The 23,742-nt window shown below is 42.1% G+C and overlaps 1 protein-coding gene across 1 annotated transcript; it reads right to left on the minus strand.

Moving 5' to 3' along the window:
- Positions 1–465: 465 nt before the first annotated feature.
- Positions 466–12,775, minus strand: SERINC3 (serine incorporator 3). The gene is made up of 10 exons (XM_032767324.2): positions 12,614–12,775; positions 10,329–10,490; positions 9,166–9,359; positions 8,075–8,154; positions 7,102–7,239; positions 6,219–6,388; positions 4,810–4,900; positions 4,012–4,189; positions 3,047–3,274; positions 466–2,041 (listed from the first exon to the last, which is right to left on the minus strand). Exons 1-10 carry the CDS (start codon positions 12,650–12,652, stop codon positions 1,903–1,905), a joined length of 1,419 nt encoding a protein of 472 aa, XP_032623215.1. The 5' UTR covers positions 12,653–12,775; the 3' UTR covers positions 466–1,902.
- Positions 12,776–23,742: the final 10,967 nt, after the last annotated feature.

The raw sequence follows: 23,742 nt of genomic DNA on the forward strand, positions 1-23,742 counted from the left end.
GATAACTTTACTACATGCCTACACAGGCAAATTGGAAATCTTGATTCTTCAGATATCTTGCTCGAAGCATTGGCCTTGTGTCTGTAGGGGTACTATGATGGTTAAAGTTTGAATAATCAAACAAAAGTATAACATTCAAGTTGACAGAAGTTGGCTTAGTTAGCTCAACTGAAATGCCATTTGGCCATTCTAATTAAACAGTGTTTGGGAATCTTCATAAGTGAGAGATGTGACCTGAATCTGCTGAGATGCAAGATGACATGTCTATTCCAACTAATTAACTAAGCATAGTTAAAGTACCATTAATAGGAGATAAAAATCCAACCTTAGTAGTAGACAGCATTTAGTAACTGAAAAAAACTCAAGTAGGCTAGTGAGCATGCTGCACACCATCCAGGATAGAATATGAAATGAACAGCTGTAGCCTAGTATCTGTAGCTACATTAAATAAAAAGGGAGTCCTAATAGCAGTCAGATAACCTTTTAATTTATTGATAATTGTATTTTAGCAGTGGCTGTAGGATACAAGATAGTGATGACACAAAGGCTACCCTAGCTTTTCCATCTTTCCACTTCTTTTCCTTACCAGCACACACCCAGTTGTACGTAGTGTCCTTTGTTACAACATACTTGTTGACACCATGACCAGGCCAAATTACAAGAAAGTGGACATGCTGAGAAACTTAAACATACTCTTAGGCCTGAATTGTCACTTTAATATTGTATGTGCACTAGGATGCAGTAAAAAGCTAAAAATTTAAGACGCAAGCTTGGATACCTTCTTCCTCCTTATAAAATAACTAATGTTAGTAATCTAATTGTAATAGTCCGCAGTAAAAAAAAATAACCAAATCCACTTTGCTGTGTTTTGTAAGTGTGCTCATTATAGACTCACCATCCAACATGTGATTCAGCATCAGAGGACTGGAATGAAGGTATAATTACAATGTTCGTTCATATGACACACCACTTGAGCCATTAACTTCTACGTACTACATATCCTACCACATGACTTGTAACTTCAGCAGCTGTATTAGCTACCCTTTAATTCAAAATATGGTGGGAAACTATGAATTTGCTGCCTCAATCCCTGCACCTACCTGGAACAGAGAGTTTGAAAGATGCTTTGAATAGTTAATCTATATTTTAATCAAATGCATTTATCATGCAAATATTGACAATTTCATGTGTATTAACTCCTTCAAGCTCAGACAAATTGAGACAATAAAAAAAAACTTGTTTTTCCAGCATAACGTTAATTTGAAATAACAGAAGTATCTGATTAGTTTAGAGTTAAATCAAAGTTAAAACATTTGGCAAATATACTAAATCAAGAAGCATAGTTTCCATAAAATCTAAAAGTATTATTCTGGGAACAGGAATTAGAGTTAACAGCTACACATCTGCAAGATCTTGGTTTTCCAGTGAATGTATAGGTTTCTGCCCACAAACAGGAGGATGCTCTTTTAGACAATGGAATGTAGAAACTTACACAGTATGGCTTACACTTCCACATACTGAAGCATTTAGTGCATTATGCTGAACACAGCTTGTTCTTTAAAATACATTACTTTATGTTTAATGGTTCTTTTCAATATTGTGTTGGAACTAATGGATACTACAAGTGTTTTTCTTCTGTGCTGTAACACTACCACCACAGTGGTGGTAGCTTTCAAAAATGCACTAATAGCTAACCTCACATAGGTTAAAATAGTATCAAAATTATTGTAGTTTAGGTACTGCATCAAGCTTTACATAATCCAGCAGTTTCTATCCACGTGCATGGAACATGAAAAGATCCATTTTCCTTAGTTTTAAGGAATAACCAAAGCAATACATGACATTTTGGCTTTCAGCAGAGAAACTTCAGGCATTTTCATGATCCCAGACAAGCACAAACATTTAAGTGAAGTCCCGATTGGTAAGGACAAGAGGAGCCACGAGGGTCCAGACATAGAGAAGGAGGCAGACCCAGCTTGAGGTGATCTTCACCCAGACGGCTGGCCACTTGCTTGTCATAGTTTTGAAGTCTGCATCAGGGCTGTAATAATGGAAAAATAGTTGTTAATGACAAGCCTCCTGCTGCTACCCTCTCTGCACTTTTACTGAATTGAAGGTGCAGCATGTTTGGAACAACTCCACCATCATTTCCAAAAAGGCTCCTTGCCTTATAAGTGAAGACTGCAAAGTCCCTCATTTCAGAACTTTAGAGGTGTCCTGCCACCTAGCCTCAGTATGTCCCAGCCTATGTATGTTTATGCATCACCACTCTTAAAACTGACCCCACAGCCAGTTAACCAACTTCAGTTCTTCATTTCAGGCAGCTGTTCCTCCACTAAATGAGAAAATGCAAGACCACTCCATGTAGTAGGTCAGCCAATCAAGAAAAAGGCAGTAAGTAGGTGGTGTGGGCACAGCCTCAAGATGGACAGTCTCAGTGGCGCTGGGGGAACCCTCACCACATAAGTGGCTTCTATGTCTGTAGCTGCCAACATTCCTTCTCCCGTTTGTCTTTTCAATCTCACACTGGGCAGAATGAAAAACTTTTCAAAAGGACAGAGTCCCTGACTAACTCATTATGCCAACTGAAGGAAAGATGCACAGCCACAGGAATCTGAAGAAAAATCTGCTAGTCAGTCTGGTATCTGCTGCTCTTACAAATTTGAATAATCCTTTACGCAGGCTCACCCACCCCACTTCTACTGTCAATGCCTTTAATGCTTTCTACTGTTTCTTTACTATTCTATTTCATCAACACAAAAAGCTAAGCCACCACAACTTTGATGCAACTAGCATGAAGGGAAGATCTCAAACCACGGGACAGATGTCCCAGATTTCAGAGTAGCCTTCAGATTTCCAATTCCTAAACTACCAGAGAACTCACTGGATATAAGGGGGAATGGGGCATAAGAGTTACTCTCCCAGCAGGAATTAAAGCTGCAAGATAGTCAGAATAGCCACCCAGAGTTGAGGTAGCAGGTGCACATTTCACCCACCTTCGTAAATATATTTTATGTTTAAAAAGTTAAACTCATTTTGTTCCTACCTGTACCAGTTAGTGAGTGTCATCATGATATAGAGAGAGGCAAGGAGCAACATGAAGTGAAAGAAAGCATAGCTGTACTGAACTGCCCCTTTCTCATTGTCCATTACCCGACGAACTTCTCCATCTTCCACAGACCCACCATCAGTTCCCACAGCATCATTCAGCATGACACTATCACTCCCAGACAAAGTCAGCTTGTTCACCTGGCTGTTACTGGAAGAGCGGATGCTGCGAAGTGACCCAAAAAAGAAAAGTTAAAAATCCATCCTACAGAACACGGGGGAGTTTCACTAGTGACTATAACTACTAGTCAAATTTTTCCATTCCCAAAATGTGTTGTGATTGACTGAAATTTTTCCAAAGGGCTAAAAAAAAGGAATGCTCCTTAGGAGATCCAGTTCTATCCATGTTACATATCAGAGACCCAATCTCTGGAGCAGGAACATATTCCCCCGCTTTTCAGAGAGACCTGACACGGCTGTGGAGATCACTGCAGGTGACAGTACCACACCAGGAAGTTAACTCCTAGCCCCTCCTAGAGCTGGAAACTCAAGACACAGATTCCAGTTGCTATCAATGGAAGCCGTGTGCTGCTTCTGAACTTCTAGTCCAGGCAAACACCTTACCCCAATGTGTTTAGTTTTGCTTTTTTTTTTTTATTGTGATTGGAGGTCAGTTCAGAAACAACTCTCCTACTATCTACCTACTGATTAAGTAACATCCTCCTCCCCACTTCATGTTATTACGTCCTTTTTTAGCTTAAGACTTCAACTAATTAAGAACAACGTTGGTGAAGCCTCTACCCTCCTCACAGTTTTACTAGTCTTTCAGATTTTTATTTGCCCACATCAAGCTAGACAGAGCCTTATGTGCAAGCCAGGTAGATTTCATACACAAACCCACCCAGTGTCCACAAAAGGAAGGTAAGTGCTGCCTGTTTCTGCTTTGAGTGACTCAGATCTTACCTAGAATACAGGAGACAAAGAACAAAGATACCAAGTCCAACAATACTCTGTGCATCCCACCACTGCAAGGACTTTGATGGAGCTGGAGTAGCAGGTATGACAGTTGCATTAGCTGGAGCTACTGTGGGTGCAGTTATCTGTGTGATGATGTTCAACAAACTTGGGTTGCAGCTTCTATCTGAAAGAGGTTTACAAAAAAAAAAAAAAAAAAAAAAAGAGATAAAACAGGCACAAACTTTTTAGTAAAACTCATCCCTGTCATCTTATTGGCCAGGTTTGTAGTCTAGAGTTCCTTCTGGACTTCCAATTGCTCTTGGATTCCCCAGCAGCATCAGTGGCAAGAAGTCTTCCCACCTGCAGTTGACTAGATTGGAGTACAATAATCAGGCCCTCTCTCAGAACTTTGCACAGATACCATCCTTCCCACATTCCAATCCCCCCACTGCTTGATTCTCAAAATATTTAGTTCTGTGGTTCACTAGAAAGGAGTTCAGAGAACGCAATACATAAGCCTGGTATAGAGAATTAACTTCAGTCCAGACCCTGTCCATCAACCAGGTCTTCGGGACCTCCAGAACAGATGGCTGCAATATGCGCCACACAAAAGAAAGCCACAGAGAGGCTGAATATGACTACGTAGCAAGTCTACACCTTGAGTATGCACATGTTGCATGGATTCGCAAATGCATCATTTGACCAGCAATCTCAGCACAATGGCTTCTGATTACAGTAAACTCCACTGATATGTTTTTGTTTTAAAAATGGAATACATTACTACCAAGGCAGATAGATGCTTACCAGGCTCATTAGACATAGCTGACCAAGTGAGATACATTGTGTAGAGACTAATAACAGAGGACTGGAGGAGGCCAGAGTGAAGCTGATGTTCCTGTTTAAAGACAAAATGCCTTCCAGAGTCAAAAAAGGCATTTCAGATAGAGCTGGATTTAATCCTAATTGCTGCAGATTCGCCTAACATCTAGTAACTACAATCAAATCCTTTAAAAAAAGTCTTGTCTATGAGTATTTAGTGACTAAAACATTTGCCATAACTGTTTAGGGCCATGTATTACATATATGGCAGCAGATAATTCAGGGCTGAGAACCACGCTGGGAGCCTATCTTTGGAGGTTGAGAACACTGGTAATAAACAAGCCAGGGACACACGTTCATCCCTCTTGACCCAAACGCATGCACTGCACACACCATCTTTGATCAGCAGCTCTTGCTTGACTTAATCAGGACATGACTCTGACCGTAGCAGGCTTGCAAAATACAAGTCTAGCAAATAACTTTGAGCAATATCTAGTAATCCCCCGATACATATTAGCAGCGGTGGTGACTCAAAATAGATTTGGGGGAAGAGTAGCAACTTTAAAACCCAAGACCTACAGATATGCCCAGTATTCTTCAAAGGATGTTTAACCAGGTGAAGCAAGTGTATTCTACCTGATGCAGAACTATTTTTTGTTTAACAGACATCAAAACAGGTCATCAAAGTATTTGCCTGTTTATAATCACCCAAAATAGAACAATCCAAATTCAACCCTCAATTTACACATGTGCAATCCTTTTCATTTAATGCGGGTTTCCACAATTATCATAAAGGGCAACATTCTTTATGTTGCTGTTGTAAGATACAATCAGAGCAAAGGAAGACTAATCTATCATCATTCATTGTTTGCTAGCTAGGCCAAGGGTTCTTAGAAATTTTCATAGTGCACCATATGTCATGAAAGTATTCAAAAGCATCTTAATGACTTAAGAGCCTAAATCCAATTGATGTGATTTAGGTATGCTGAAAGTTTTACCCAGCATCTCTTGGATGCCTCCCCTCTGATCCATGGTAGCTGTAGTATCTCTGAGGCAACCACAGCAACTGCTTTCATTAAGTGCACTAAAAAATAGTATTGTATTTCAGATGTGTCCAATACGATGCTGATTTCCAGCTGTCATTATGTGACATTCCAGCTTTCTACGGATGGTCAGTAAATGCTCTAAATGTCCACAGTTCAGGAACTATTGCATTAGGCTCAGTTTTCTGCGTATTTCTAGTTATCCCACATAATCATTAGCATGGTCTCATCCTGTGACAATTTTTTTCTGAATGTGTATTATAAAAACAGCAAATGTATACTTCAAAGGAGATTTAAAGATATTGCTGTCTGTGTACAAAAGGATTTAACCAAAAATAGAAAATGTAGTACCTGAACTTTCGGAAGGATGGAAACGATGGAGATAACAATGCACAAGATCATATTAAAGCTAATGAAGAACTTGTTCTCAGTACAACCATCAGGTTTAGTATAGAATACATAGAAGAGCACAACAGAAATTATCGACAAGATGTAGTTCAAGCTTGTACAAGAAAATAAAGCTGAAAAAGAAAAGACATGTTAACTCAACACAGGGTGGAAACAAGTACTTCTGCAGGCTCCCCATTGGGGCACTTATCAGCCCTGAATTTTAGAGGCAAGATTTTCTCTCTACCCCACAAAGACTGGGTGCTTTTATAGTGCCCTTCTTTCAAGTTATTTAAAATATAAGGAGCCACAGAGGTTAGTGTTCTCAGCTAAAATAGTTAAGTTAAACTGCTTATTGTTATGGTTGTGTCACTGGAGCCACTTACAATCACATCAACAGCCTACAAGCATGAGGTGCAGCCATGTTATCACCATTATACAGACAGGGTGACTAAGGAATAGAGCTTAGCTGACTTGCCTGAGGACATTAAGGGAGTCAATGGCTGCTAGCCCTGTATTCAGACCATGCTTCTCTACTATGTAGCTGGGCAAGAAATTTAAATTTTATTTCTTATGACCATCAAAATGGACAGTGACTGATAGGTCTACTTCCCATTTTAATTAATGAGGCTAGAACCAGCGTGTACATAGAGCTATAGTGGAGCAACACTGCGGCTTCTAACTCCCCAGGTAACTATGGAGTTTCAGTTGCAGGATGCAGATCAGAGAACAGCACGTACACGGTGGCAGGGCTGTAAGAGGCTATCCCTTATTTTTGTACTTACGCTATGTAGGCATTGTTTGTTTCTTCTAGTTATGTTTTGCATTCTCTGATTTAGATACCTACCCACATACCAACACCTGGAATTTCCTTCCTCCATTCGCCCAACCCAGGACTCATTCCAGGAGTGAGCAAAGTCCACAAGCAGCACCAGCTGGATGAGGATAAAGCAAAAGGCTCCAAGAGTGCCAATAATAAACCATGCTAGAAAAGACATGAAGGGGTATTAAGTTAGTTATTTCTCATAGTTTGTATTTTACTAGGTAGAAAAACTAGCCTCAGGTTAACCTATAAACTGGCTTATCAGCTTTTAAAAGGAATAGTGAAAATATAGCCTGGAAATTCAGTCCCCTAATACTCTATGGCATCGATCCTGCAAATACTTACACAAGTACTTGGCTCTAGAGCATGCAAGTAGTTTCACTTGCTTAATTTGAGTCACACTGAAGTACACGCTAAGTATTTGCAAGATTGGGCCTAAAGTGTTTTCAGAGAGAAGAATTCAATGTTTAATGTAAGACACTATTTTCATGTACATAAGTGACCACTGAAGTTTATGAAAGGTGATTTAACTCCCCAACAATCCTACAAAAATGGATGCAAGTAGTACTAGTCATAGGGGTAAACACCTCCTTAGAACAGCTGACTGAAGAGGATAGAACTTCCTAAAGGTCTTTGCAGAAGATCCCTTAAATGCCTTGGGAAATGAAGTCTTTCCTGACATCTAATATGAACAGTGACAGAAGAGAAACGAAGATTTAGTCAGTCATACAAACACTTAACAAAATAATTAAGGTATTTAACTACTGTATAAATATGGAGCTCGGCCCGTTTATGTGAAACAGCACCTGCAGCTATGCCCCAGGACACGTACTGCTTACCTCATAACTAATTACCAGAACATTCCAGGGAAATAGGGTTGCACTGTATGTACTCTACGATAACCATAACTTGGAATGCACCAACTATAAACTCTGGTAATTTGTGAAAAAAAATTTGTATTTTCAAAAGCAATTCCATGACTATATATTAACTTTACCTGTTGTGAAAGGCCCTTCAGGAATGTAAAAGGCTCCAACCATGATACCAACTATGGCAGCTATTTTGAAGAACCAGAACCTTTTTAAAATAAAAAGACAAACATGTTTTACAGTGTTGGTCCTCTATCTGTACAATGAACCCTGTTTTACGTGAACAAAATATGGCTGATTAATAGACGTGATTGTCTAATAACGATGGAACAGAATTGTATTCAGTCTATTTGGGGATGCTCTGAGAAGGTCTTTTCACACAGGAGACTGCCAAATAAGAGTGGTCTTTTGAAACCTGCACATGCTCGGACAGGGTACATATACACCCAAATGGGTTTTCGGTGATGAAATAATATCTATAACATTTCACAACTGAATAGTGTTAAATAGTGCTTTAGCATGGAGAGAGAATGTTAAATAAGAAAACATTTAACAAAAAGTCTCAGTAACTTTAAAAGGTTTCTTTTAATTAAGGTATACTAAAAATATTTGTCAAGAGTCTCCCTTTCCACTCCATCTATATCTCCCTTTTTAAAAAAAAAAGAAGATGGCAGTTTCAAATGAACGCCACACTCCAGAGAATTATACGTGTTTGGGAAAAATGACAGAACAGACGAGTTAGCTGATTTCAAGGCATATTGTTTCAGCTTGTAATTATCAGTACTTTAGAAATGCAGTACAAGTAGGTGGCTTCCTAGGGATCTTAGTTACTAACACACTTTCAGAAGCAGTGCTCTAAGCAATCAGCAAAGGAACTAAAGGAATCAATCCAGGCTGTTCATCCACACACACCTTATGAATCTATAGTGACAGATTCCTTGATTCTAGGACTGGAAGGGAACTCGAGAGGTCATCAAGTCCAATCCCCTGCCCTCATGGCAGGACCAAATACTGTCCAGACCATCTCTGATAGACATTTATCTAACCTACTCTTAAATATCTCCAGAGAGAGAGATTCCACAACCTCCCTAGGCAATTTATTCCACTGTTTAACCGCCCTGACAGTTAGGAACTTTTTCCTAACGTCCTATCTAGGGAAGAAATTGGTAAGAGACAGATGAAGCAAGTTAACAGGCAAGTCAATACAATGCCTACATACCCATTGTGCACTGAGGCTCTCGGATCGTTACTCGTTTTCACTTGTATCATAAGAAGAGAGAAAATGAAGAAGAACACTGCCATGGCAAAGCTGATTCTATAGACAGCCCTGTATCCAACCAGCACATCACAGTTGACAAAGCCATTCATGTGTGGTAGCCGGGTATGAAGCCCCTCATCACAAAAACCAGGCACCTGGATAAAAAGAGACTTGTAACTTGCAGTTTTAAGACTGCAGTCACAAATATGTGGAATACACAACTAACGCAAGGGTCTCAGCCAGCTTTCCTCTGGTGGTCATTGTGAGGAAAGGCTTTGCATCTGGTCCACAGACAGAGATCAGATTTGTTCCTAGTGTCACCTTTTCCTCCCCATATCACTGCATAACCAAGACATATAGAGAGTAACTAATTTACCCAAAAGGAAAGTATCAGCGTGGAAGGCTTAGAGCAAGGATGTGAATTTGGTATCCTCATTCTCTAGACTTGAGATGTCCAAGTGTCACAAAAGTTAAACAGATATTTCAAACTAGGAGCCAAACAGAATACCATTCCATATATACTGTCTCCATTATATTCCTTTGCCCACTCTTGCGTGGCAGCCTCAGTAGCAGCTCACTTCTGAACAGACAACTGGACTTTTTGGCAGAACTCAGACCACACTGGTCAGTTAATATTTTTGCTGCCCCAAGTCTTGGAATCTTCTTCTCCAATCACCATCCTAACAGGATCCTGTCTCCAGCTGGGAGAAGTGTTCTTCCTATTCAAGGATTTAAATCAATGCAGCAGGAGCATCTGAATTAATGGTGTAACATAAATCCTGTTCCCAGCAACATAAAATCTGAATGAACTGCTCTACAGAGAGAATTTGCAGGACAGTGACAGGCACTCTGAACAGTGCTGTGCTGAGGACAAAAAATAAAAAAATGTAATTTATTTACCAGTAGTTTACATTTCAATTATGCACATGGGCGACACTCTAGCAATCCAAAGATTTACAACACAGTTAATTTTGTCTCTGTTTGGGAAATTCCCCCCTTTCAACATCTCCAGTTTATTTGGGCATTTGTGTGTGAGGTAGTCCATGGCTAATAAGATGAACTGGGGGCCACTAGCATAGGTCATAGCTTTGTTACAAAAGAGATCACAAATGTCTTATTCATACCTTTTTCAGCTGCTCTTCCATTCCCGGTGCTAGCATGATACAGGCAACAAGCGTACTGAGAAGAAGGAGGAAGGCATAGATAAGACGGGTCACTGTGGAATTCTTGCTGTTTGGACAACATCGACACAGCAAACATGAGGCACCACTGCATAGACATGGAATCTAGAGAACCAACATGGGAACAGTAAGGTTATTTCCCTATACAGACCTCACTTTCAAAAGGGCTAATCATCATCATCAAACACAGCCCCCTACTCAGCCAAATACCGCTTCCCTGGAAATTAATAGCCCCAGTCACTCACTTCCTGCAGAAGTTACCACAAAAATAAGAGACCAAAGTAATCAATTTAGACATCAAGATTCACCTTGATGGCATTTTTTTCCTACAGTAAATTCTTTATTGTTTTATCATCTTCATTTAAGGTGTCTCAAGTGATGGCACTCCCATCCTTTTACACGTGTGATTATATTTTTAGTTTTATAACCGTACTCCAAGGCATAAAATCACACATGTACAATACAGTTTAGTTTACAAAACAGAAGATTATAAAAATATGGTATGGTCACAGGGCCTGTAATTACATTAGAACAAGTAGTTCTGCACTTCTCAGCACAAACATGTAAGACTTATTTTGCTTTCTTCTTATTACAAATGGCTACCAGGCTGTAGGGACCCACTAATAGGAAGGAAAAATACAGGGGACAGATTTCACAAGCAACACCACTCCCTCTTTTAGGAAAAAAAAGTTTCTATTTCATAATGTGCACAAAGTTATACTGGGGCAGCAACGAATGATTTGCTGTGGTCAGGAATTCTATTCCTCATGAACTGTGCATGCTCAAATTTGAAGTTCTTGATTACAGAGAAGCTTTAGGAGATGTTATTTATGAAAGATTGAAAGTGTTTTCATTTCTCTCTACTGCTATCAGCATTTATCTATTATGGAAACAAGTTGTATTTAAAACCAGTTTCTGAATTTCTTATTCAGAAAGTGGTTTCAAGAGCACCGAGCTTAGAAAAAACCCAACCTAACTGGTTCCAGTGTTTTATGACAGTACATAAAACATAACACCTCTAGTGTGATATAACGCTATCCTCGGGAGCTAAAAATAAACTTACCACGTTATAGGTGAAACTGCGTTATATCGAATTTGCTTTGATCCGCCAGAGTGCGCAGCCCCACCCCCCCGGAGCACTGCTTTACCATGTTATATCCGAATTTGTTATATCAGGTCGTGTTATATCAGGGTAGAGGTGTACTAACAGGTTTTACAACTATTTAGCTATATCTTAAAAGTATTTCAAAAGTCATTGTCAGTAATTTACACAAACACAACACAAACAATGAATTAAATAAATAATTTTCAGGAAAACAGTTCTTGTTTAAACTTAGACATACCACTGCAGTATTTGCAATCTTCGCACTGAATTAATACAAGAGAACTAGAAAGTGAAGGTAGCAAATACATTTTCATTGTTTTAAGGTTAATGAACTGCAAGTAGTAACAACAAAGACAACATAAGTGGTGTCACTAGATGTTTAAGATTCTTTGTTATAACAGACTAAGTACCCAGCATTTTTCAAAAGCTTCCCCCCCACCCATCTCTCCCCTAGTTTATGGACTTTGCCCTACAATAACCCAAATGAGCCTCTGCTATGTCCTCATAGTAATTTCTGTGTTGTTAATAACACAATGATTACTTCCTGTGTTAGGCCTTCTGAAGTTACAAACACAAGGAGGGACTTCCCAAAAATAAACAAACAATGTCTGTAGTATTCGAAATGAGGCAGGAAACCCCTGAACTACAGCAAGAAGTCCCCTGGATCCCTCAGGACATTTGCCAAGCACCCCTGATCAATGATCACTTCCCCTCCTCCCATCGCCTGCCTATCCAGCTCCTGAGCCTGGCAGCTCTTGCCTCTCGCTATGTGACCGTACAACGCCGTACACAAGGGCGCCAAGCTCGGCCACTGCCTGAAGTCGCCCCCCGAACAGCCGTGATACGTGGCTCCGCGCCAGACACAGCACAGCCCCGCTAGTAGCCAGCGACACTAGCGCGCAGAGCTCGGGGTGGGGGGTCTCCGGGCCTGGAGACGAGCGTTAGCGGCGGTAATAACACCCCCCCCCCGGGCGACCAGGCCTCACAGTCGCATTCTCCCGGTGGCGGGGGGCAAGAGGGCGGCGCAGTATTTTCCCAGCACGGATCATACGGGGGCCCACGCGGTGGGCGGAGCTCGCACACCCACCAGTCACCGTCAGCGGGAGGCCGCCCCGCCACTCACCCAGCTAGCCAGCGAACAGACCCCCAGCACGGCCCCCATGGTAACACAGCAGTTACTTCAGCTTCGCTCGCCGCCGCCGCTTCCGACTCCTGCTCCCCCGTCGGAGCGACGCCACTTGCGTCATCACAACACACCCGCCCCGCAGCCCAGCGCTCATTGGTCGCGTCCCGAGCGTGGTGACTTCATCCACGCACGGAACGATCTGTTAGGAGACGGGAGTGGGGAGGCGGATCAGCCAAAGAGAAGACAGAGAGCCCCTTGGAGGGCGGGGCTGAGGCAGCGGTGCTGCAGGGCCCCCGAAGCGGTGATCGGTGACGTTCCGCAGAGAAAGGCAGTCATTGGTCGAAGAGACTAAGTGGGTGGTGCCAGTGTTAGAGCCAACCTATGGGGGCACTTAGCTGGGTGGAAGTTGACAGGCAGGGCCGAGGTTGTTCAGCCATCCCCTGTATCTTCCAACCTGTGGGCGGGGCCATTGGCGGCTTCTCTCCTCTTCCCACCAACTGCCATGGCAACCGCCAACAGCTTCCTGAGGCACCAGGCCTCAGCCTCCCCTCAGGGCTGAGCCTGCCCGCCCCACCACGAGGCAAATGTTCCCAACCCCCAGCAGTCACGGTGAGTGTCTGGCGAGAGAACAGCGATAAGACCGAGAGCATCATTTTCGTAAACTGCAGGAGTTGAACCGCTGCAGCATCTTGTGCTGGCCACAGACTCTGAACATTAGCTCTCCCAGTGTATTGTGATAATAATGTAAGTCCCTACTGGCAACCGGCAAATTCATAACAAACCCCTCCAGGCTGATCGAGTACCTGCCGGGTGGTAAACTTAAGAGGTGAGCCAGGCCAGTGTGACGTCACAGTGCTAAGATGGCACAGAGGCACAGTCCCATTATGTCAACACGCCGTGTCATCGTGGTGTTGCATGAGCATGATGTCACGTCCTGGCCAAACAGCATCACCTTGCATCCTGTTTCAGTGACGCGTCACAAGTAGACATAATGTCATGTTCTGCTATAGGGAGGGGGCACCCCAGTGGGCAAGCTCATGAAGGTGTCCTGTGAGGGGGGGCTGCCTGGGACTTATGCATGGCTTGAAACAGCCATAAATCAAAACCAAATAATGAACGCTGGTCTGTGCAACCAGATGAACCACATCAGGGGTCATTTTGTGGCCATCGTTTGTCTTGCCTGTTCTGATGTGGAGAGAAAAGAAAACGACCCCATAAAAACCCAGATAGCCTCCTAAAATACGTCTATCTGTTCACACTGTGTTTTACCATGGTAATAATCTAAAATGATTTTTGAATATGGTTGTAAGATACTTTAGTCCCATCAACACAGGTAAAAACCAAACTCTGTTGTAGCACAGTTGGGATTACATTACATTACCCAACAGGCCATTGTTGGATGTCTTTCATTGTAAAAGTTCCCCCAAAGCTTTACAAACAACATACATTCATCACTGAAACAGTCATCACTGGTCAGAATCTGGAAAATCTGACTTGGAAAATAAAAGATTGTGGTACTTTTCTAAACTTCAACAACCTGACCTGCCAAAACTAGATGCAGCTTTCAGTAGATTGTGCAGATGTTCAAATATGATCATGCATATTGTCTGGTCTTTGCTGGTCTTGAACTTGGCTTCTTCATGGGGGTTAAGAGTGACTAAATGATGATGCTCTCTCAAATCCACCTACTCAATGCACTAAAATGAGCTGTCACTGAGCAGACAACGTGATGCTTCCCTTTCCTTTCTTACATGCTTTGATAAGCAATGAAAATTAACTGTTGAACTTTATAGTATCACTACTGGCATTTGAGTTAACAGCCAGTAGAGTGGGGCAATTCATACCTCTGAGAACTATGGTTTCCGGCTTTCTTCAAACTCAAGACATTGATGCATCAGTTACACTTTTACAGTCACAAAGGAAAGGGCAAAATAAATTTCAAAGCTTCCTTCCCTTATTTCCGTGAATACTCTCTATGCTCTGCCTAACCCGATAGGTGAATGAAAAACAGATACTAACTCTACCTTTGTATGTTGTACCTCTACCCCTTCTCATATGAGTAAAACAATGAAAAGTCAATACCCTTCTCTTGTTAACTTGGGAATGAGCTGCGTGCTATCTTTAAATTTAAACATTGTAAGGGAAAAAAGAGCACATCTGCTTCCCTGAGCTCCCGTCCCGTTCATCAGCAAGCTCCTCCATGCTTGCCTAGCAGAACTGGCTACACTCCTGAGTTTCAAATAGGTCCTGGCTCTGCATGGTTGGTGTCCCCTGCTGTATCTCCCCCCTCCTCTTTCTCCTTTCTCCTCTCCTTAGATTCACAGTAGGGGTCACTGTCTTAGGCTCCACCTCCAGAGTGGTCTGTGGGGTCTCTGCCAAATATGGCCTGCAGCTCGTAAAAGTGGCAGGTCTGCAGGGCAGCACCATATCCACTGTTGCCTTCTCCAGACGTCGTATCTCTGGCAAAGTTCCTTTGCATTCACCTGGAACTGCTGCTCATCCCTCCTGTATCCCTTTTCCTGTGTCCCCTGTGCAATCTGCTCATAGATGTCCACGTTTTTTATGACTGTTCCACAGCTGTGCTTGCACCACCTCTTCTCTCCCCAGGAGATCCAACACTTCCAGTCTACTGTAGGCAGGAACACATTTATTGCCTTTTGTGTACGGGGCCAGCATGGTTGTTTGGGCAGTTACACACAACAAGGATCAGCTGCTAGGTGTGCTTACCAAGGTGGACAATCAGGAAAGGCATTTCAAAAACACACAAGGCTTTTAAAGGTGGAGGGAAGGGGAGGCAGGAGCAGAGGTTTCTGGCCTCAGACCTCTAGGCACTGGAGTTTAAAACTGTAATCAGATCATTGTTGGAAAACTGTTAGGATTGACACAGGTCATGCAGTCTCCACAATCGCACTGTAGGAACTTAAGTAAAGTAAAGCTCTGTGCCCTTCAAGGGAGGTGGTTTTACTGTGTCACTGTGATGAACTGGGACTGTTCTTACTGTGGTCTTTGAATGCTGAGTGGGGAGTGTTGGCCTGGGAGGATGGTCTGCATTGGGGGATGGGAGATGGGCCTTGAGGGAGTATACCTGAGCATGTAATGTGAGAACCCAGGAAGGGGTTAGAGGCCAGGTGGAGGAGGAGATGCTGGGGAGAGAGAGAGTTTCAGGAGCTGGCTGGTGTAATGGAAGGGAGCCCAGATGGGGCTCTGACCCCCAAATGGGGCTGTGGTGCCCCTGGGACCCCAAGATGGACCTAACTGGGGGGGATCCTGTTGTCTGTGCCTGCAAAACCTGTCTTGGACTGTGTTCCTGTCGTCTAAATAAGCGTTCTGCTTTACTGGCTGGCTGAGAGTCATGGTGAATCGCAGGAAGCCGGGGGTGCAGAGCCTTGTGTCCCCCCACACTCCGTGACAGTCACCATAATGGATTCTTACATTGTCCGGAGACAAAAGTCAGTGTAGTCACATGCACAAATAGGTTGATGCAAGGTGACTGATATCAACTTAACTTTGTAGTGTAGATCAGGCATCAGTTCACATTTCCAAGGTTTACTTCACAGCTGAAACAGCAAGAGACTTGCTCCTTTAAATGAAAGCTGAGACTGGAAAATAAAAAGCAAACCTGAGAGTGCGTCAGCCCAGTTCATGCCTTGCCTCTAGTCTATTGCATCTGGGTAACAACACACAGCAACAATACAGAATTTAGAAAGGGAGAAGCCCATGTCTGGCTACCTAGATTCCCATATCAAAGCCATCCCTGTAGTATGTGAGCAAATGAAACTGAAAGGGAGTGAGGAGGGGGCTGTAGTGAGGCAGACTAATTAACATCAGTGGTAAATTAGCTAGGGCACCAGAGTTTACATGCCAACTTCGAGGAAAAGAAACTTGGAATTTTTAACAGATACAAATGGTCAGAACCTCGGTTGTACTTCTCATCTAAAAACTGGCTACCAGATAACCAGACATGCAATAAAGAAGACATTTTCAGCGTGCAATTTTAATACTTAGACCTTCTAAACCACTTTACAATGTAACGGCACAGTGTAACAAAGCAGGGGAAATCAACAAAGCAAGCTGAAAACCTAAGCATTTTGGCCACACATGTAACCAGAGCACACCCAACACATTAGATTAGGCTTTGTGTCCTGAGACCTATCATCTCTGGGCCCCTCCTCCAGCTGTATATGGGAAATTGCATGCTGGGACTGGTCATCTCCATGGGCCACACTCTTTGCAATCAGGTCATCTGTGAAAATTAAATGTGCTCCCTGGGACAGGACTCTCAGTAAGTCCCTGATATGGTCTGTGCCAGGAAATACTCAGACCTTTACCTTATTAGAAGCCTAACTTTCTTATCCTTTTTACATGCACCAGAAAAATCTCTAGGCAGGAAAGGTCACAGCTGAATCTCAACTGCTTCATTGTGTGTGCATGTGTGTGTGCGTGCACAGTGTCAGGAATTCTGCATTCTCTTCCCAGTTGTATCACTCACTGTGTGAGCGAGTAAGTCACAAGCATTCAGATATCATAGTGATGGATGCTGTGTAAAAATTTTAGCTATAACATGAGGATAAAGATGTCTTCACAGGCCATGTGAGGCTTAATTAATGTTTGCAAAGTGCTTTAGTCTCCTCAGGTGGCATGTGCTCTGGAAAGGCAAATGATAATTTTTAACATAGAAAGCTTTCCCCTTCAACGTTGTTCATCACAAGTGATTTCCAAATGCTCGTTCTATTTCCTAGCATGCATCTGGTTCTGCATAACATCATTTCAAACCACACATGTCTAACAAGAGATAAGGATGAAGTCATCCTAGTGCTATCAACTGTGGGAAAAGAAGCAGAAAATGCCATGAGGTTATCCTAATCATTTACAAAAATAAACTGCTATGGTATGTGAATTGGTTGCGCCAGACTGAGCCAATGGTGCATCCCGTGTGTATCTATGTGTTAGTTGAATGAAGGGGCAAGAATTAAGTCCTTGAAATGTAATCTTGCTTGGGCAGTTTCTAAAGCAAAATTTAGCGTATCTGGCCAAGCCTTCTTGGAGACAATTCAGTGCAGTTCTTTGTGCAACACTGCTGGCAAGAAGCTATCAGGCTTGTGGATTAGTGCTGTCCATATTAATCACAAGGGTCTCCGTAGATAATAGTGAAGATGTGGAACATTCCTCTGTGTTCACTGTAGTAGATGATGATTCATTCTGCTTGTTTCTGTTTTTTCACAAGTGACAGATCCTGAGTAGAATTGAAGAATTTAGAATTTGTTACTTTTTAGCCAGACATTTAACATATTGGAATTTCAGAATAGGAAAGTCTGGGCTGTTGACAAGTCAAGCTTATAATTATAAAATTACATGTAATGTATGTTTTCCTTTGATCACAGCTCCTTTAACCTGTATACATGGCTGGGCACTGGCCTGTCTTGTGGATTGTATGTGTTTCAGAAACACTGAGATGCTGTAGTTTGCTCTTTAATAAGCCCAATTAGTCACTTCTCTGCCTGCTAATAATAATCATTGGACTACTGTTTTGTAAAATGTTTAGTCTTCCCCATTATTAATGATTGCCACATCAATTGGATCTACTGGGCATAATTAATAGTGGAGTTTTCATTTAAGAGAATTGTTTTCTCAATAGTTTAGTTCAGTTCCTGTAGGTATTTTCTTTTAGGCTGAACTGTATTCAGTTATCCAATCCTTAAAACTGGCTTTGAAAACATCACTTAAAGTCATTCATCCTTAAGGAATATTAATCATTAAGTATTGGGCCAAGTTCTGCCTTCAGTTACTCATACGTGGCTGTCACTACTGTTGATTTCAGTTATTCTTTAATTGGGCACTCAAATAGTTTCCACAAAATCTAGATGTTTTGTCAAGGCTGGAGAACTCTCCAAATACAAACACCATAACAGCTACAGAGTTCCCAAGTTAGTTTCACTGGAACATGGTCTACTAGCATATAGTAAATACTGGTATTCTTTCCCTATTAATGTCTGGGTGTTAACACATATGGTTTGTCCATAATTCCCCAGTGAAGCACCAGTCAGTCTTTTCAGCTGGGTCTCTTTCCTGCTTACCATCTTTTTCTAGTACCTCAAGAAAGCAGTGTTCGGTGGTGAGTGGAAATCTACAAGGTCCAACTCTTATCTGCTTGCATTGGACCCACAATGTCAAGATCTTTCTTTTCTTTTTATTTCTTCTTCTTCTCTGAAGCACTTGCTCACTATTTAATAATTTCCATCTTTTCTAACTGTATGTACCATTACTGCATTGTAAGCATCCTTGCCCTTCTGAGACTTTCCATTCTTCTGTCATGTCATGTGGATAAATGACTCATTCTATTTGTGATCTGCTGAGCTGATTGACAGCTACTCAGGGTAGTGTTTTGCGCTCGGTGGCTGTTACTAATGCTGCTAAATGTTTTTAAATATATTTTTTCTCTGTCTAAATCCTTAACAGGTTGAGTCACTGTTTTCATTCCCATCCCCTCAATGAGTGTGCAAGCGTGAGTCACTGTTTTTGATAAAGAGATTATAATCTCTGTGTCTTTCTAGTTTTGTTTGACCAGTTGGTTCTTTCAGAATTTGTTAATTTAGGATCTCATCTAACCCTCTAGAAATGCCTTTCCACTGAGTGCCATGGACTTTGGATCAGGCCCATTGTTTCCTGAAGCTGCCAGAATACAGATTATTGATAAAACAGTTGGAGAGACATATTAGTATATATCTAACATTCAGGAATTCTATTATTGAGCTATTTCTTCTCATTGTTTATGGAGGCAATAGTAAAATGCAAACATATCAAAGAGTATCAAAAATAACAGAAAAAAGAAACTTTTGAAAAAACTTTAAAGACAGACATGCTAGTATGAATATTATACAGAACTGCAGTGACATCTGTGAATCAACCTCCTAAGGGACCAGCAAAACTAGGTTGCCAAGCAGAGGCGGGTCTTTAATTAAAATGTGAACATTTCACTGGAAATCAGCTGAGGATCTTAGACTCTGACTTTTGGGTCCGCTGAGCTGCACTTGGTATAGGACCTGAGAAGGAAGGGCCGGCATGTCTCTCCCAACCCCTGGGGCTGCTGGTGCCTGTTAGAGCCTCAAGGCTGTTCTAATTTGCACTAGTAGTAACAGCCCATAAGGGGGTTATTGGAACCCAGGGCCCACCAGCCAGCCCTCCTCACATCCCAGCACATTCCCAATGTGCACTAGTGCCAGAGATACTGTGCTATTAGAAAGTAGCATAAAGTCAGTTTTCCCACCTGGTGGTACTAATTAGAGCTGCTTTATGGCCCTTTGTGCTGCCAGAGCACTGTAAAGCATCTGTGTGAAGACTGAGGATCTGGCCCTTAATTTAAAGTGACCACTTCAGACATGGGATTGGTAATGGAATTTAGGGTGTTTAGTGGGTGCTTCTTTGTATTCTGATATCCCTTTAGAATGAAAACATACCAGACAAGCGTTCAAACAGAGCAGTGTACACATCCACCCATGAATGTGTTTCAAATGTGAACTCCATTCACTGTTTGAAATCTTTTTTTCTGGACTTCTTTATTTTGGTTCAAATGTGGTTTTGCTGCCTCTCAGCCAATGCTCTCCCATTGGAGCCTGCACTGAAGTCATGCTGTTAAATCTATGACATCAACTATTCCTAGAGCAATAGAAGAGGCAGCAAGACCCTAGTGGAGTGATGTTGGGACTGGGAGACTGGAACTCCCAAGTTAATCCTGCCTCTGCCAGCAAGTTAAAGAAGTACGGGCTGGATGAATGGACTATAAGGTGGATAGAAAGCTGGCTAGATCGTCGGGCTCAATGGGTAGTGATCAATGGCTCCATGTCTAGTTGGCAGCCAGTATCAAGGGGAGTGCCCCAACAGTTGGTCCTGGGGCTGGTTTTGTTCAGTATCTTCATTAATGATCTGGAGGATGGTGTGGACTGCACCCTCAGCGAGTTTGCAGATGACACTAAACTGGGAGTACTAGTAGATACACTGGAGGGTAGGGATAGGATACAGAGGGACCTAGATAATTAGAGGATTGGGCCAGAAGAAATCTGATGAGGTTCAACAAGGACAAGGGCAGAGTCCTGCACTTAGGATGGAAGAATCCCATGCATTGCTACAGACTAAGGACCGAATGGCTAGGCAGCCGTTCTGCAGAAAAGGACCTAGGGGTTACAGTGGACGAGAAGCTGGATGAGTCAACAGTATGCCCTTGTTTGCCAAAGAGGCTAACAGCATTATTGGGCTGTATAAATAGCAGGGCATGCCAGCAGATCGAGGACATGTAGCATTCCCCTCTATTTCACCATTGGTGAGGCTCATCTGGTTAAGTATCTGGTCCAGTTTGGGCCCCACACTACGCAAGAAATGTGGAAAATTGGAAAGATGTCCAGTGGGAGAGGCAACAAAATTATTAGGGGCTGGAACCCATCATGACTTATGGAGTGACGAGGCTGGAGGGAACGGATTGTTTGTCTGCAAGAAGAGAAAAGAGGGGGGATTGTGATAGCTGCTTTCAACTACCTGAAAGGGGTTCCAAAGAGGAGATCGAGATTGTTCTCCAGTGGTATTCAGATGACAGAACGAGGAGTAAATGGTCTCAAGTTGCAGTGGGGAAGGTTTAGGTCTGGATTTAGGGAAAACTTTTCACTCAGAGATTGTAAATGCACTTGCGGAATGTAGTTACTAGGGAGGGTGGTAGAAATCTCCTTCACTGGAGTTTTTTAAGATCAGGCTTGACAAAGTCCTGGTTGGGATGATTTAGTTGGAATTGGTCCTGCTTTGAGGAGGGGGTGGGACTAGATGACCTCCTGAGGTCTCTTCTAACTCTGATATTCTATGATTCTATGATCTGCTGGGTCAGTCACTTAGCCTGTTAACTGCTCTCTCATCTATAAAATGGAATAATAAAATCAATGCAGCCCAAAGGGGTGTTGGTAACCTTAAGTAACTCCTCTTTGTATACAGCTTGGAAGATATAGATTACTACGCAAGTGTTTACTCATGTATTTATTAATTGATTCTGCTGTTATAAACTCACAATTATGAATGACTTTGCTCCAAGATTTGGAAGAAGTAGCAGCGAGTCGGGGGTGGGGGGAGGCTCATAGGTCTTTATGTAAAATATAAACATACTGGATCCTCAGCTGGTATCAGCTGGTGTAGCTGTGAGAGCGCTGGTGATTTATACTAGCTGGGGCCCTGGTCCAAATATCTTTAGTGATAGCATATATAGCAATGTAGAAAACTACAGAGCACGGCCATTTCTCTTTGTTCTTGACGTCCTCTCTCTTTCTTTCCATTGTGCTCTAGTCGCAGACTTTCGCTTTCCAAGGGGATGCTCTGAAGGCAGTGAAGGAGTTAATACTTTGTTAATCATGTAAATCCTCCTGGCCTCATCACTGACATTTTAGATGTCAGATTTTTGTCGCACTGCCAGGAAGTGTTTAACATGTTACAATTGCTCATGTTGTTTTTGCACTGGTTTAAAAAAAGAGGAAAACAGTCCCCTTGTGTCTCCAGTTAGGAGACTGAATTCATTCCTAAAGGAAAAACACATGATCACCCAGATGCCTGAGATAAATCCCTGCCCACTGTTGCCTGGCTTGACTTTTCCAAATCTCTTTCTCCTTCTGTTCAGAAACTTTAAGGGAAGAAAAGTGAAAAATGAATTCCTTCAACTTCTTAAAAAGATTTACTTTCTTGACCACATTATCAACACACACATTTCTCCCCTGCAGGAGAGAAATGTGTGTGTTGATAATGTGGTCAAGAAAGTAAATCTTTTTAAGAAGTTGAAGCTCGCTGGGGACCTAGGCTGTAAGTCCCAGAAATAGTTTCAAGATAACAAAAGCGGGCAGCAACCCCCGAAAAGGTTTCAAAGAGACTCACATCTGTATTTAAACTCAAAAATACCATTTACCGGATTTTGCAGAAGTTTGAGATTATCCTAGTTTCAGGTGATCCTGGTGCACAGTAATTAGTAAAGGTGCTATGGCCAAGAGCTTAACAAATGGGTGCCAGAATTAGGCTCCTCAATTCATATTCAGGCATCTAAGTAACTATATGTGCTGAGGAGCTGGCACCTTCCACTGACTTCAATAGTCCATCACTATATCTATCTACCTCAATTATGTTAGCAGTGGCACAAAAACAAAAGAAAACAACCCCTCTCTGCCACAAACCTCCAAACCAACCCATATATATATATATATATATATATATATATTTTCAAGCTAGCTGGTCTAGCTTTAATCTTCTAGGAGTGTTTTACAACCAGTCTTTTGCAAAGTGTCCTTGTTATTGTATTGTGTGCAACCCACTAATTAGCATAACCACAGTATTCCCGGTATAAACATGCATTTCAGAGTCTTTGACAGAGAACAGGACTGCAGTGTTTACCATTTTCCTTTCTGTTTACTGGGAGGTTTGATCCCAAGTGAAGAGGGTTTGACCTTTGGGACATTCTTCTTTGTGTGATGAGGATTTAGGAAACATTGCTTTTCTGCCTCTCAATTCAAAACTACAGTTGCATTCTTTTTAGCACAGAAAACTCATATAGTGTTGAGATCAGGCACTTAAGGGATACAGGATGCTTCATAAATTACTATTAATAATTTGGTCTTTCTCTTCCAAGTCTTGTCGCTCAGGGTGTGTCACTGCATTCCAGCATGTGTGAGTGTTTTTCCATCCTAGACTTTTCTTTTTTAATGCCCCCCTCCCCAAGAGTCTAATAAGAAGATACCAGCTCCAGGACCCATCATCACCTTCACTGGTGTCACTGCTTGGGAGATGCTGAATCAACTGTTTCCCCCTGAATAATGTTGGGCAAGTTAAACATGTATATTCAGTGCTCATGAAATCAGTACGTACTTTATGCAGAAACTGACCACAATTTGCAGTGCCTCAGGAGTGGGAAAGTGCGGGCATTGTTACAGGCAGTTATAAAGAATAGCTGCTGCAGATCATGCCTGAAACCACTGGGCCAGTCCAGGAAATTCACACGTTAAGACTTAATAACTTTTTTGCAGTCACATTTTTGCAGAGTTGAAAGAGCTCACTGACCACAAAAGCAGCACACCCTGACAGATTTTTCCTCCATTAACATTTCAGTATCTGAAGCA

This window comes from Chelonoidis abingdonii, chromosome 14 (genome assembly GCF_003597395.2).
Source record: "Chelonoidis abingdonii isolate Lonesome George chromosome 14, CheloAbing_2.0, whole genome shotgun sequence".
Lineage (NCBI taxonomy): Eukaryota > Metazoa > Chordata > Testudines > Testudinidae > Chelonoidis > Chelonoidis abingdonii.

What these genes read in the sequence shown, in the direction of transcription:
- SERINC3 (XM_032767324.2), bottom strand. Translation starts at nt 12,652, where the DNA reads ATGGGGGCCGTGCTGGGGGTCTGTTCGCTGGCTAGCTGG. An exon ending in TCTGTTCGCTGGCTAGCTGG is followed by an intron (nt 10,491 to 12,613) that starts GTGAGTGGCGGG and finishes TTGGTTCTCTAG; the next exon opens with ATTCCATGTCTATGCAGTGG. An exon ending in ACACTCACTAACTGGTACAG is followed by an intron (nt 2,042 to 3,046) that starts GTAGGAACAAAA and finishes CCATTATTACAG; the next exon opens with CCCTGATGCAGACTTCAAAA.